Source organism: Caretta caretta, chromosome 12 (genome assembly GCF_965140235.1).
Source record: "Caretta caretta isolate rCarCar2 chromosome 12, rCarCar1.hap1, whole genome shotgun sequence".
Lineage (NCBI taxonomy): Eukaryota > Metazoa > Chordata > Testudines > Cheloniidae > Caretta > Caretta caretta.
In genome coordinates, this window is record NC_134217.1 from 9654499 (window position 1) to 9669630 (window position 15132).

A 15132-nucleotide genomic window follows, 5' to 3' on the forward strand; every position below is an offset into this window, starting at 1 on the left:
AAATATTTTAATCTGTTTTAATTTTTTTTAAATGAACTGAAAAGTCTTAATTCTCGGGGCTGAGACTTGTTCCATGTATAAACGTATGATGTGGGGGTGCATCTTCATCACAGTTCTTTGATAAGTTAGGTACAAGTTGCCTTAATGCTGTGTTCAAAAATGTTCACACCCATAATTTGCATGCATGAACACAGTGTTTCTGTACACTTTCTGCATATAACTATGAATATCTGAGCTTTACAGTCTTAACATATCTTACTAAGAAGCAAACTAACTTTATTTTCAGTGAGCATGTTTGGTAAGTATTTGCTGGAATATACACACATGGAAATTGTACAAATTAACAATGCAGCACCGTAATAACAGAATTTTCTTTAGACCAAATAAAAATAACTGTAACACAGCAGATTAAAACTACAGAAATAAATGAAATACTAAGTTATAAACATTTAACTTCCCTATTTTTTGAAAGACATGAGAAATAACTTCTCAAAAGAAACCTCAATTCAACCTTTAAATGTTACTGACCTGATTTTTAAAGGTGCTGAGTGCTCACAAGTGATTGACTGCAATGGGAGCTACAGGTGCTCAGCACCTTTGAAAATCAGACCATAAAGCACTCGGTAGCTGTGGGTTAGCTGGCAATTAGTCCCTCTCTTCTGCATAGCAGTGTGGCACAGTTTTGTCTGCATCATTCACAGAAATGCTGCACTTTAATGTAGTGCTTCTGAGATCTATACTATTCTGTTGGCTATGACTGGCTGACTTTGTGATAGAACACAAAGTTCTTATATTAAGGCAGTCATTTTATGAATGCCATCACCCGAAGTGTAATTTCAGGTGTTTTACTGAGGGACCCATAGTTATTCTGGGTATTTTGAAGTAACCACAAATAACGGGGCTGGATGGTGAGTTCCAGATTTGGTCCATTTTTATTCATCACTTAATCTAATCCATACTCGATGTCCTCGTTATCGTCTTGTGGTTTATGAGGGGATCCTCCATTTTCTGCCAGGCACTGCACCTTTTTGTCCTCAGTGCTATTCTCTGTTAAAGCATGAAGACAAGTGAAATTGTGATTAATTGTTTTTATTACTGGAAAAAGAAACAAATCCCAATTATTAAAACCGACTATAAACATTTGCATGGAAATAGTCACAGAAAAATGCTCTGTCTCAACCTCCTGGGATCCTAGTAGGGTACAACAAACTGGGGAGAAGAGAGCACTAAGGGATTTCCTCAGTCCCTTCCCCTCCTCCCCCCAGTCCTAACTAGCTAGGGTCATTGACAATGGATGAACAAACTCCTTCTTCTTTCAAAATACAGCCAGCATCTCCCATTTCCCCCATGTTTACCTGTTTGTTTTTCTTTTAAATTCTGTTACAATAATCTTACCAGGGCAGGATGGTTTAATGTGACTGTCTTTGTTGTCCAATTCCTCTGGGGTTAGCTCATCCACTTTATTGCAGGCTGCTGCTGTCAGTATATCATCTATTGGTTCAGCAACAATCTCTTGTATCAATGGTTTCAAAGGTTTGACTTGTTTAACTTTGATCTCTAAGTCTCTCTCTGGACTCCAAGGCTCTGCTAAGCCTTCTACAAGGAGTCTTGCGGTTTCCCTTTGACTGTCTTCAGGTACCTTACATGTATTTGAAAAGATGGCTGTTGGGATCTCTTCTGTTACTGAGTTCTCAAATAAGGTTTTGTTTTCCTCTGATGCACAGTCCTTGTCATCACTCACTTCAGAAATGATTTCAATCTTTGGATGACATGCTTGCTATAAAGGTAGACAAGATAATTGAAAAGAATCTGTTACTACTGAAGTAGCCATTAAGGGATGGACTATTACAATTCAAAGGCAAACTTCTGCTCTCAGATCCATGTGACAGTTCTCAGTTTTAATACCCTGCTCCCACATCATACATAGAACATCCATTTCATACAGAGATCAAGGAAAGCAGAAATATCAGCGTTGCCTGGTGGAGAAGAGCTGAATTTCCCCTAATCAGTTATCAGACATCAGTCTTAAACTGGCATGGCATAGACTAATTACAGTTCATAAAATGAAGGCACACTTGATTAAGCAGGTTTCAGTGTTGGAGGATCTGCAGCCTATAAAACTTTCTAGATACCACTCACTAAAATGATCAGAAACTACTCATAAGTTTTAAGTGGGTCTTTTTTTGTTTTTGTTTTTAAAGAATATAAATTCCCAATGTATGTGCCAGGAGTCAATCACCAAACTGAAGTACAAATAAATTATGTCTTTCAGATTTTTTAATTAAAACAAACAACCAAAACAAATCAAAGCTGTATAAATGACAAAGCAGTTGAAGTTATTTCTGACTGTCCCACTTATGCAGTGGGGCTTCTTGGGCCCTGGGCTCTTTTTCAGCCTTAGGGGAGAGGTTCTCATGCAGTATTTCTGGCTGTCTTGTTTGGGGCAGGCTCTCTTGCCTGTCTCCAGTCATTCTGATTGGCCCATTTTTGGATAACAGGGAAGTTGTCTGGCTCCTGGATCCCCGGGGATTCAGCCTGCTCTAAGTCAGGTCATTTACATCAAAGTTCAGCAATCACATGATGTCAGGGGGAAGTGGTGGCCAGGGTACACTTGGGGCTACAGGTGCAGCAGCAGCATGCGATCTCCATTGGGACTTCTGGTCAGAGCTAGGGTACTGGGGCAGCCCCAGGGTAACCCTATGGGGCCCTGGTGGAAGTGCTCTCCATTGGGGCTTGTGTGTCTGAATGACAGCCTTCATCTTGCACTTGGCTTCAGCTCAGGTGGAGTCAGAGTGCTGCTTGGCTTCCCCTAATCCAGGGACAAGTGAGGAAGGGTGGACACCAGCCTTGATGGTCTCCCCCATCAGCACTTGTGGGTAAGTCACAGTGTGCTATGGGAGGCAGGTGTCCAAGGATCCTTGCAGCTTCTGATTCTCCTCCTCAGTCCCCTGGAGGGACAGGTGATGTGGGGTCAATACAGTGCAATGGGGGGCCCTGAAGGAGTCATTTGCCTATTCCAGTCCCACATACAGGAATTGGGGTAAGTTTGCGCTGAGAACTGCAGTTTTGATTTATATGGATGGAGGACTTTTAGGCTAAATACAAACTGGGCATCCTTTGTATGGACCTTTATTCTTTGCAGGAGGGAAAATTTTGGGGAGTGGGCTTACTCCCAAGGGTCCATGTAAAGAAGGAGGGGATGAAGCAAGTGTGGAAAATTACACATGGGACTAGTTACAGTACAGGGCTGATAGCTTGCTAGTTTTTCTCCCTATTTGATTTTCTGTCAGCTGTTAGCCTCAATAACTACGTGTAAATGATTGTGTCTCATTCCCCAGCACTGTCTGTACAAATGTGTACTGAGTCTTTCTGATTATTTCCACAAGATGGCACTATTCTAACAGATTAAAATGCAGTGCAAGCTAACCAAATCGTAGATCTAGTCAAGTATTTGCATAGAGCACATCAGAACAAATTATTAACTGAGGATTAAAGCATTCCCAAATAAATTGTTTCTGCTTTTCTAGATTCATATCCAGAGGAGAAGAAAAAACTACATGGATTTTTCTGTTGCAGGTGAATCAAAGGTCCTTTCAAGATTGCATAAAGTAGACTCCTGCCTCATGTGAAGGGTGACTAAAAATTCTGGAAAGTTTCTGATGGTGTTTCTATTGTTGCCATTCCCTAGGTACACGTGACTGAAGAATGGGGAGGTGACTAGTGATAAGAAATATTTTCTTAGGTAGCTTTCCAATTTTAAAGTATCCAGTTATACAACTGGATTATACAGTTTATCTAATTAAGCCAATATTAATAGTTTCTATATAATACCAGGCCAGAAAAATACCATATTGTATCGTTTATATGTAATTCTATAACAATCGACATTCACCTAGGACTTCACAGTCGCCACTGTGCTGCACATTTTGCTCATTTGGAATCTCACTGGCAACTGTGGGTTTAAAACTAACTCTAGGCTCCTACCAACAGAGCAGAATAAGACTATATCTTAAGGCTGTTAGCAGCATTGGGCCTATGAAACCCAATTGAGCAGTTCTTATTTTTTTCTGTAGAGGGCAGTTTGTCAATCAATCTAGTTTATTATTGAAATATAAAAGAATGATATACATTTACTTTTTTTAAAAGTAAAAATGAAATACAATACACTCTTAAGAGGTCCATCTTATTTAGGTTTCACATTATTATCTTTTTTTGTTAGTGTGATAATGTGGCAATTCAAATTGAAAGGTAACATGCAACTCATTGTTTCAATGTATAGAGAATGTGCTGGTAAATTTTGCCGATCACATTTTATAAATTAAATAACTATTCCACCTCTCAAACAGAAATGCACAATTTGTACTTTATTGTACATATTATAATGTATTAGTAAATGTGAGTAGAAGAGCACCAGCCTGATAAGAATAATTAGCAAGAAGCTCACCTTTCTGATTGAGTTTCCCTCTATTGGTGAGAATTCACTAACATCCACATCTTCTAAATCAGGCAGTTCCTGAAGAAGATCACAAAATAGCTTATCAACGGTATAGGCAATTTCTAACGCCTAAAAAGCAAAACCCCATAATTTCAGAATTCTGGGTTTGTCAGTAGGGGCAAAATCTCCATCCCTTAAAGTTTAGATCAGATTTTTTTTTCTTTTTTAGTTACTTTAGATCCTCTATTCTATTACATAGAGAGAGATTCTTTTTTCAGTGAGATTACTCATGTCCTTAAAGTTAAACAAATACATAATTATAATTATCTACACACTCAGGGCCCAAATAACAGAAAAAGGGTATTAGATGTGGTAATCTTTCATTATATATACTGGCTAATGTATATTTCTTTATTTTTTAAAAAGATAACTATTGTTGAAATATTAATTATTGCTCTAGACTCAAATAATATGTATACAAAATGACTGAATGGCTATTTATTCCTCATGATTTTTTGTTCAGTAGTTTATATTTTTCATTGTACATTAGATTTGGGTTTTGGCTAACTCTTGGATACATTTTTTTCCAATGAAAATAATTATATTGTAATTGAGTTTTTAAAATTGAAAACCATTAGTAATTTTTTAACAAAATGAAAGCAGATTTCAGAGTTCTAAAGAGACTGACTCTGTGCAACAGAGCAGACGAGATCTGGAAGATTGGTAAATTTCTTGACACAGGGAACTTCAGAAAACCACACCAGATGCCACATAGCCCCCAGGCAGGTGATGTTACATTGTCCTTTATATTTTTTTCAGGGAATTTTTGTTGGCAGTGGAAAGTTCCTACAAAGCCTCGGCCACACACAATTGTTTAGCCGGGATATAAGAGGAGTGAATTTGTGGGCAACTGATGTAACCTACATTTGGATCCCTCAAAATAGGAAACAAAATGATTACATACTCAGCCCTAATACATACATCAATGAAAAGCTTCTCTGGTATCTCCAATTTAATTTGCTCTGTTTCTGCAGACTCATCCAGTTCAGTAACCAGGGCACCTTCGGTAGCCATATTCCCTACTAGTATCTCTAAGGATTAAGAGAAAATATTTAGTCAGTTATTTGTCTGTTACGTCCCTCATTTAGGTCTGTCTCCCTTCTGATATTCAAAGCTATCACTGATCTAAATTAATCTTATCTCCAGTCTCTGGCCTTGTCTACACTAAGGAAATTTGGGTTTTTCTGCATTCATGAAACTCAATGTGTTAGGGTATGTCTAACTTGCAGAAGTGGGTCCAAAGTACATGAGAAATGTTTAAGATTAGGAAAGTGTTATCAGACCCAACATGATGAATCTTTTCTTTCATTATATATTTCCAAAATTTTGTACCCAATCCATCTGGAGCTCACCCTTCTGTCTTTACATCATACCAGTGAATTCCTTTGAATTATATAAGTTAAATTTTTGCATTTTGAAAGAAAGAAATTGAAATGTAGGTCAAAGTAATTGTTTCACTTATAAAGGTATGAAAGCATCAGGCCTTTTTTTAAATTTTATTGGTGTTTAATGCCATGTTACCCAAAACTCCATTTTCCTCAGTTACATACTGTGGAAAAATGCTAAGCCAAGTTCCTCATTCTTACATCCTAGGCAACCCCAATGAATTCAATCAGGTCACTGGGGATGTATAATAGCAAAAAGTTTGGCTCATCATCTCTGTTTCTCTTTTCACTTCTGTGTGGCTCTTTACAATGTACATTACCTTCTTCATTAGTACTGAAATTTGGGCATTTGTGAGAATTAGCTTCTTGCACATCCTTCTGAATGTTACCGGAAATGTTAGTAAGCAGGCTATCCAGATCTTCTTTACTTGATATTTCAGCTAAAACTTCATCATGGGCCTCCATGCTTTCATTTACAAATTTCTTAATCTTCTGAGTTTCTGTCTCTTCAGAAGCATTTGAAATACGTGAAGTATTGTTAGTCACATCACTGCTGTAACTTGTGGCTGGAACCTCTCCTAAAGCAGTAGGAAAGTCGATAAAGGTAAAGCAGTAGAGCAAGTTCTTGCAGGTTAAGAGTATTCAGGCTGTAATGTATGGTCTTCATCCCTAGCTATCAAACACACACCAAAAGCTCTTTTGTATTTGGTCTATCATTCAGGAATCAATATCCTCAGGTGGCTATAGACATGTTGTGCAAATGGTTTGCCCATTTGCCAGTGCACAGGCAAAGGACCTGATCCAGGAAAAGCATTTAAGCAAATGCTTAACTTTAAGTATTTGAATTTAAGCCATTGCCTTCAAAAGGATTACTTATGTACCTGAAATTAAGTACATAGTTCAGCATTTTGCTGGATAAGAGCCAAAGAGGGATTTCCTTACATAAATTCCGTAACTCTCTGAGATCTCACCTATTTCTTGTAAAACTCCCTCTAATCTCTAAAATTTTAATCAGTGGGTAGATCCCTGAAAATATGCTTTGTAGTCAAACACTCTGGCAACACTTGGTTTGTGGGCAGTGTTTTGGCTATCTTGCAACCTATTTGCTGTTACCCAAAGTCTCAGCTGGGAAGTTCTACTATTCATATATTGGTTATGTTTAGTAATGTGGAAGGAGACTCCATGGCAGAAAATGAAGTGAGTTGTTAAAATCATCCACACACAGCTTGTATAACAGTGACTACTGATAAGTTACAGGCTCCAGTCCTGACTGTCAATTAATATAGTAGAGAATGATAGCTGAGACATGGGACAGAAAACTGTCTTTTTTTTTAAAAAAGATCCTTTTTACCTTACTGTATAACTTATCCAGATTAAAATAATACATGACTTGGGGAAATCATTCTCTTGTGCATTTGGGAACCTTTGGGAATGTTGATTTATTTTAAAATATCAATATATGGGGAAAATAACTGCTTGATTCCTTCTAAAATCACTTTCTAGATCAGTTGTATGCAGTATTTGTTGTAGCCGTGTCAGTCCTAGAGACACAAGGTGGGTGAGGTAATATCTTTTATTGGACCTTCTGTTGGTGCTCTCGGAGTGCCTTTCCCAGATCTATGTAACTCAAAAGCTTGTCTCCCTCACCAACTGGAGCTGGTCCAGTAAAAGATATTACCTAACCCACCTTGTCTTTCTACATCAGTGTAAGATATAATCTTTATTACTGCAGCATGCAGTAAATCCTCTAAGCTATAGTCAACGAGCCAAATTCTATTCTCATTTTCTACAGACTTGATAAAAAGTAATATCAAAGTAAGGTAATATTAGGCAGTTAGAAATTCAATTAGACTTAAAGCAGAGAGAAACAGGAGCTTTATCCAAAAGCTTAATCACAAACCTTCCTGGGTCTCTGTTGTGCCTCTATTTTCACACTTTCTAAGTATATCTCTTTCTTCCTTTTCCCTTTGTCTTTTCTTCTCTTCAGCTTTTCGCCGGATTGCTGTTAGCCCATCAATGCTGTCTTGGATCTTCCTTCTCTCTCTGTTCTCCCATTTTTCCCTTTCACTCTTCTCTGCTTCGCGTCCCCCCATGGCCCAGGCTTCTGCACAGGCTCTAATGGCAATAGGCAAGACCACTGTAACACAGTTTTGTAAATACTAGTGGCACAGTGTGTTCACGATGAAAGGGAGATTTCAAATGTCTATTTGCAAGGGAAGAAAAGTTACTGAGCAGATGAGCATCAGAAAATATGCTCCCCTGAGCAGCAAGGACTGCTATGTAAGGTACAGATATTTTGTAGGTGAAATAGAACAGATAAGGAACACAAGTTTGTAAAGGCTAGTGAATACAAAACCAGAGTTTGCATCTTTTGTTAGTAAAATTTTTTAAAAGTCCCAAATTCTGATCTCTATGACATCTGTGCTACCACTCTGACATCATGAGCAGAGTTTGGGCTACTGATTATGGAGAAAGGCAATTGTATATAGGAATATATCATAGTTTGAGAAAGATATTGTGTTTCCTTATATTAAGAATTTAGAATGCAGAGCTCCTAACTGTAAGATACTAGTGTATACAAGGCCACCTACCCTCACTTATGACCTATGGCCATAAGAACATAAGAATGGCCACACTGGGTCAGACCAATGGTCCATCTAGCCCAGTATCCTGTCTTCCAACAGTGGCCAATGCCAGGTGCTTCAGAAGGAATGAACAGAGCAGGCAATCAAAGAGTGATCCATCCCCTGTCTTCCACTCCCAGCTTTTAGCAAACAGAGGCTAGGGACACTCAGAGCATGGGGTTGCATCTCTGACCATCTTGGCTAATAGCCTATCCTCCATGAACTTATCTAGTTCTTTTTTCAACCCTGTTATAGTTTTGGCCTTCACAACATCCCCTAGCAATGAGTTCCACAGGTTGAATGCATTGTATGAAGTACTTCCCTTTGTTTGTTTTAAACCTGCTGCCTATTGACTTCATTGGGTGACCCCCTAGTTCTTGTGTTATGTGAAGGAGTAAATAACACTTCCTTATTCGCTTTCTCCACACCAGTCAAAATTTTATAGACCTCTGTCATATCTCCTTGGTCATCTCTTTTCCAAGATGAACAGTCCCAGTCTTTTTAATCTCTCTTCATACGAAAACTATTCCATACCCCAATCATTTTTGTTGCCCTTCTCTGCATCTCTTCCAATTTCAACGTATCTTTTTGAGATGGGGTGACCAGAACGGCACACAGTATTCAAGGTGTGGGCGTACCATGGATTTATATAGTAGCATTATTATATTTACTGTCTTATTATCTATCCCTTTCCTAATCGTTCTGAACATTCTGTTTACTTTTTTGACTGCTGCTGCACATTAAGCGGATGTTTTCAGAGAACTATCCAGAAGGACTCCAAGATCTCTTTCTTGACAGGGAACAGCTAATGTAGACCTCATCATTTTGTACAGGTAGTTGGGATTATGTTTTCCAATGTACATTACCTTGCATTTATCAACACTGAATTTCACTGGCCATTTTGCTGCCCAGTCACTCAGTTTCGTGAGACCCCTTTTTAACACTTCACAGTCTGCTTTGGACTTAACTATCTTGAGTAATTTTTTATCATTTGCAAATTTTGCCACCTCACAGTTTACCCCTTTTTCCAGCTCATTTGTGAATATGTTGAACAGCACTGGTCCGAGTACAGACTACTGGGGGACACCACTATTTATCTCTCTCCATTCTGAAAACTGACCATTTATTCCCACCTTTTGTTTTCTGCCTTTTAACCAGTTACTGATCCATGAGAGGACCTTCCCTCTTATCCTGTGACTGCTTACTTTGGTCAGATTCTTCTTCTCCACGCATGACAAAAATATTGATAAAAGTGGAATGTGTGATCATTCGTATTTAATCTGCATTGCTATGTAAAGAAGACTTCACTATTTCTCACCTGTCCTTTGGAAAAACTGGCCTATCATCCAGGTATGTTAACTGTTTTAGTCGAATAGTAAGTGTCCTTCTATAATTAGGAATTTTCTTAATCACTTCATTTCCCATCAAATTCAGCACACGCTATAAAAGCAAGGTACATAGTTTTTTTTAAAAAGAGGTAAAAATTAACTCCATATAGGCACTTTCTCTATAATCTGTGAACCCAGGAGGCTTCAAATAAAAAAAAAAAAGAAAAAAAAAGAGTGATATACCCCAACATGCAAATAACATGGGGAAAACCTCCAATCATGGACAAAGTTGCATTAATAATATTTGATTTTTTTTAAACTGCTACAGTAATATTTGCTGATAATCACAGATCTAATTTTACTAATTTCCTATTCAATCTAGCTATCTCCAAGCAGTTTTTCGGTAGTTAAGGTCCAGTTTAAATTACAGTATAAAAATTATTTTCCATCTCATCAGGGCTATCTTTGTTTTTACAAAGAAAACAAGCTTGCAGGTACAATACAGAGAAAAAAAATGTCCCTGAGACTAGAGTAGGTAGCATTAAGATTACAATCAGGGTCTTTGGCAACCATCTGGAGCTTTTCTAACTGTACCATACTTGGTTATTTTTCCTAGAATTCAAATCATCTATGGAACGTGTTTTAAAAGTTCAGGGGAAAGAATCAGAGAAAATATTTAGAGACTATAACAAATCAATGGAGCTGGGTGAATTTTTTGGGGAAAATACTTTATTTGCCGAAAAATGCAGCTTCAGGTTGACTGAAACTGTTTATGAATTCGGGTTGAATTCAGTGAACAGTTTCAGCCAGGGCAAAAATATTCCAAAGAAGTTGAAACATTTTCTTTTGCATTTTAGCTAGGTTTAACTTAAAAATAAAAGGTGTGAGTGGGGGGAGCTGTGTGTTTAAAAATAACCAAAAAACACCTGATGTCTAAATGTATCATTTTGGGGCAAAAGATTTTGTTCAACCCAAATCGATATTTTACTTTTTCAGTGAACCAAAAATTCAATTATTTGCCCAGTGCTACTAACCATATGCTCTATCTCTAAAGCACCTTCTTCTAATGAAGATTAAGTTCTACTATTATTGTGCATTCAGTTCTCTCCGATAAGACAATTTAATGAGGCTATAGTCTCAAACTCATGTGGGTGAACATATACAAAACCCCTCATGTATATTTTGCTTACCAAATCAGGCATGGTCTCCAGGACATTTAGAATATTTGGATCATCTAACTTGTTGTGAGAAAGGTCAAGGACGCAGATAGTTGGGCACTCCTGCAAGTGCTGTATGTCTTCCACTGTTTGTAACTTATTGTGAGCAATCTGCAGAGTGTGCAGAACGCTCAGACAAGCTGTTGGACAATAACAATACAATGAAAGGAAAATTAATTCACAGCCTTCTGTGCAAGGAGAATTTTCTGGACAGAGTAGAAAACTGCAGCTTTAAATATCGTGATTTTTTTCACTTTGTGACTGTTTCATATACATTTGATGTCTGGCAATGTATTTCCAAGCCTTTCCCTCCCCCAAACACACTATTTCCGTTTCTTTATCGCAAAGCCTAGAACGCCTGAGTTTGTTTTAAATGCATATTTATCTTTTGAACTAGTCAATTACACAAAAGCAAGAGTTACTATTTCAAGTTACACCTAAAATATACAAGTGGTGGTGCACAGAAATCCCTCTTTATCATGTCAAGTGTAGCTACCTCAACACGGCATAAATTCCTCTGCAGTCCGGAAAAAATTTGGCTATCCTGTCCTTGGCCACTAGAGCACATCCAACTTAAAAAACAAATGAAAAAGTGCTACATAAAGAGGAATGAAACCAAAGGATTCAGTAGGTTTTCCAATGTAAGGAATAACTTCATATAAATTGTTCAAGCCATCACTGTAAGTAACTGTAAAACCTGTTCTTTTGATCAATTAACCCCTCCAAAATTTTAAACACATAGGTTTGACTTTCCATCCAAAAGCCTCCTGAAATTGCTTCTGTACTTTTTGTAATATTTTAACCCAATTTAAAAAAAAGCCTGCAAAATATGTTCACTAATTATTAGTAAGATGATGCATGGAAAAACGAATGCAACATAAATGAAACACACTACACTAGAAATACTTACAGAGGTTTTCAATTATCTTGATAGAATTGTTACTGAGGTTGAGCGAATCCAGCTTTTGCAGAGGTTCCAGGTTTTCAATTTTATTTATTAAATTGAGGTGCAAGTACAGGCAGCGCAACTCTGTCTGAGCCTCCAGGTTCTCAATTTTTGTTAAACCATTGCATTCAAGCCACAGGCACTTTAATCCTGTATACTCTTCAAGATTCTCGAGGCGGTCAAATCCTGCAGAAAACAGGGTTTAAATAAGAAGAGATTGATTAATTTTTCTCTATATTCGTTTTCAGCCAATGATGCTGATGTAGACTATGATCCATGACAGTGAGGGTATAGCTTTTACAGTATTTCAATTGAATGGACATAGTAATCAATAGTTCTGCGTTACTCAATAACTATTGAGTGAGTCTGTGAGTGAGTCTGTCACCTGTGCAGCTACAGTTTTAAAATCAGCAGGGTGAGCGTTACCCTGACAGATTTTCTTAGGGCTGGAGACTTTCTAGGAGCACAAAAAGAATAAATACAATGGCCACAAACACAGTCACAAGTAAGGAATTCTGTCCACTAAGAAGATACTCAATGTTACAACCACCAACATGTATACAAAACCTGAAAGAGCCCATGCAGTACCCAGCACGGTATTCTGCACACATACGACCATTAGATTTATAGCTAAAACAGGTGTTAGAAAGGAAAAATTGGCATTTAACTGAAATTAGTAATATGGATCAAGCAAAGCAAACATTGAACAAATTATTAGATGGAACAGATGCAGTATTGACCACCCCTGTAGGGATGGAAGGGATGGATTGTTGTCCAAAGTATCCTCACTACAGGTGTTATTTTTGCCATACATTATATGGGAGGAAAGATTATAACTTTAAACCAAGAAATGCCCAGAGACCAGCCTGGTTCAGTCCAACCTGTTTCTATCCCTCTTCAAGTCACAGTTAATCCAGCAGCAATACCCACAGTCACAGCAGAGGAGAGTATTTATGAAGACATGCATAGCATAAAACCATATCAAGTACCAGAACCTCCATATGTTTCTGTATGTCACCAACAGCCTGTAGAAACAGTATATCAATCCCCCGAGCATCCATGTGAAGAAACTACTAACCCTTAATTATACATATAAAAGTTTTAAGTTATATTCGTCGTGAGTTATAATGCTTGCTGTGTATTGATATATAACTTTTGTGTGACGGGGTTCTTATTTTTCCATAATATTCATCCCATCAAAGAGAGGGGCTTTTAGTCAATTAGTGTATTTAATAATTTATTAGAAGATTTATTATTGTGGTTTTCCCAAACATCGCCCATTGGCACATTCTTTACAGTAATCTTGTAATTTTACTGGTTAAGGATTATTTCTTGACCTACTTATGTCATCTCTCCTTAGGCCCAGTATGGCTGAAGCCTGTAAGATTTCAGGTTAGCGTGTAGGCCTAGCATTACAGCTTTACTTTGCTTATATATCTAATACACATTCATCACTCATGCATGCTTGCCAGTCTTATACTCCTATGATCCTATCCTACTTAAACCTAACCATCACACATTAATTAATTATACTTAGCCACAACAATAAATCTTTCTTAAATGATTAAATAAACTAATTGCTACAAGTGTAATTAGCCACTGGAACAATTTATCAAAGGTTGTAGTGGATTCTCGTTATTAGCAATTTTTAAATCAAGACTGGAATCAAACAAACAGGAATTAATTCAGGGAAATCCTATGGCCTTTGTTACACAGAAGGTCAGACTAGCTGACCACAGTGGTCTTTTCTGGCTTTGGAATCTATGAACTGCTCTCGTTGAAGTCAATGACAAAACTCCCAGTGACTTCAAGAATCAGGCCCTGTGTGGTGGGGCAGTCGCCCCACCCCCTGAGAAAAGGGCTGGAACAGGCCTTTAGAGGCTGCATAGACTGGCAGCCAATCAATAAAGGCCTGTGGAGGGCCAATCAGGGGAAGGAAGAGGCAGCCAATCAGGGCTGGGCGAGGCCCTATATAAAGGCGGCCTAGCAGAGAAGAAGGTAGTCTCTCCTTGACTAGCGAGGGAGAAGGACAGGCTCCTGAAGCAAGGAGCCAGCACCTTGGACAAAGCAATGCCGGGCAGGCTCGGGGGAGCAGGAGAGGGGTCCAGCCCTGTTACCTGCCAGGCTGCAGACCCTGCTACAAAGGGCCAAGAAGGTGCACAGGGCCATAGGGGAAGTGGTCCAGGGAAGAATAGGCGGACAAGAGGGGAACGAAGGAGGCTGCTGCTAGAGAGCCCCTGAGTTGGGACTCAGAGTAGTGGGCAGGCCTGGGTCTCCCCTGTTCCCCACCTTACAGTGCACCTGGCTATGGAAGATGGTGGCCAATACGGACTGCAGCTTGCTCCTGAGCTAAGGGGATAGACTTTGGATTGTGGTTGGCCACTGAGGCAGGTGTGAGTTCCAAAGATGGCTGTTAACACCCCCCCCTCCCCCGGAAGGGGGTGAGTCTGAAGTAGTAGGCATGCCGGAGAGCAGCATCCTGAAGCGGACGATGCCGAGCAGGGAGCAATGCGGGTCGCAGGGCAGCAGAATGGACAATGGGCAAGACACCACATGCTGAGGACACTCTCCAGTGGACACAGCTAATTCCTGGAACAACCAACAGGTGGTGAGTCTTGACCCCGTCATACCCATCAAGAAGGAAGCTTAAAGATTCGCAAAGGTAATGATTTTAAATCTCAAAAGACAATAAGTTGGCATAATGGCACAAATAGTGCCCCTGAATGGGAGATGGGCTCCCTGGAGACTTAGCATGTTATATATAAAACCACTTTTAAGTTGTTATGGAAAGGCTAGCTATACCACATAAAAATGTCCTTAAAGACAACAAAGGGCAGCATTCACATTAGCTCTAGGAACTCTTTTTTTCCATTTATTAATACTAGAATGCAGGAAGTGAAGGATCCACATTTGGGTATTGCTCACTAATAACAAAACTGATGGTATGAGAATGCAATGTGCTTACTTTTTTTTCTGGGCATTCTTTATTCATCAATACATAGGTTCCTGTAGCTGAAAAACAGTCTTTTTCTAAAAGAATATTTAAGAAGGAATAAGGTACATTTTTGCTCATGAGGTATTCAGGACCAATATTTTAAACCAGTGTCTTTAGAAGTGAGAAGCTAGTGTTTTGATTC

General features: G+C 38.7%; 1 protein-coding gene across 7 annotated transcripts in view; it reads right to left on the reverse strand.

Moving 5' to 3' along the window:
• Positions 1 to 251: 251 nt before the first annotated feature.
• Positions 252 to 15132, reverse strand: part of DNAAF1 (dynein axonemal assembly factor 1) — a 33971-nt gene continuing 19090 nt past the window's right edge. For 6 of the 7 annotated variants that reach the window (XM_048870573.2, XM_048870570.2, XM_048870569.2 and 3 more), the window contains 9 exons: positions 11960 to 12181; positions 11023 to 11189; positions 9823 to 9944; positions 7781 to 7995; positions 6201 to 6458; positions 5417 to 5526; positions 4445 to 4513; positions 1396 to 1777; positions 252 to 1047 (listed from right to left, as the gene is read on the reverse strand). In XM_048870573.2, the coding sequence (XP_048726530.2) occupies positions 944 to 1047; positions 1396 to 1777; positions 4445 to 4513; positions 5417 to 5526; positions 6201 to 6458; positions 7781 to 7995; positions 9823 to 9944; positions 11023 to 11189; positions 11960 to 12181 (1649 nt within the window). In that variant the 3' untranslated portion in view covers positions 252 to 943. The remainder of the gene's footprint in view (positions 1048 to 1395; positions 1778 to 4444; positions 4514 to 5416; positions 5527 to 6200; positions 6459 to 7780; positions 7996 to 9822; positions 9945 to 11022; positions 11190 to 11959; positions 12182 to 15132) is intronic. The other variant, XM_048870571.2, reaches the window with a different exon arrangement.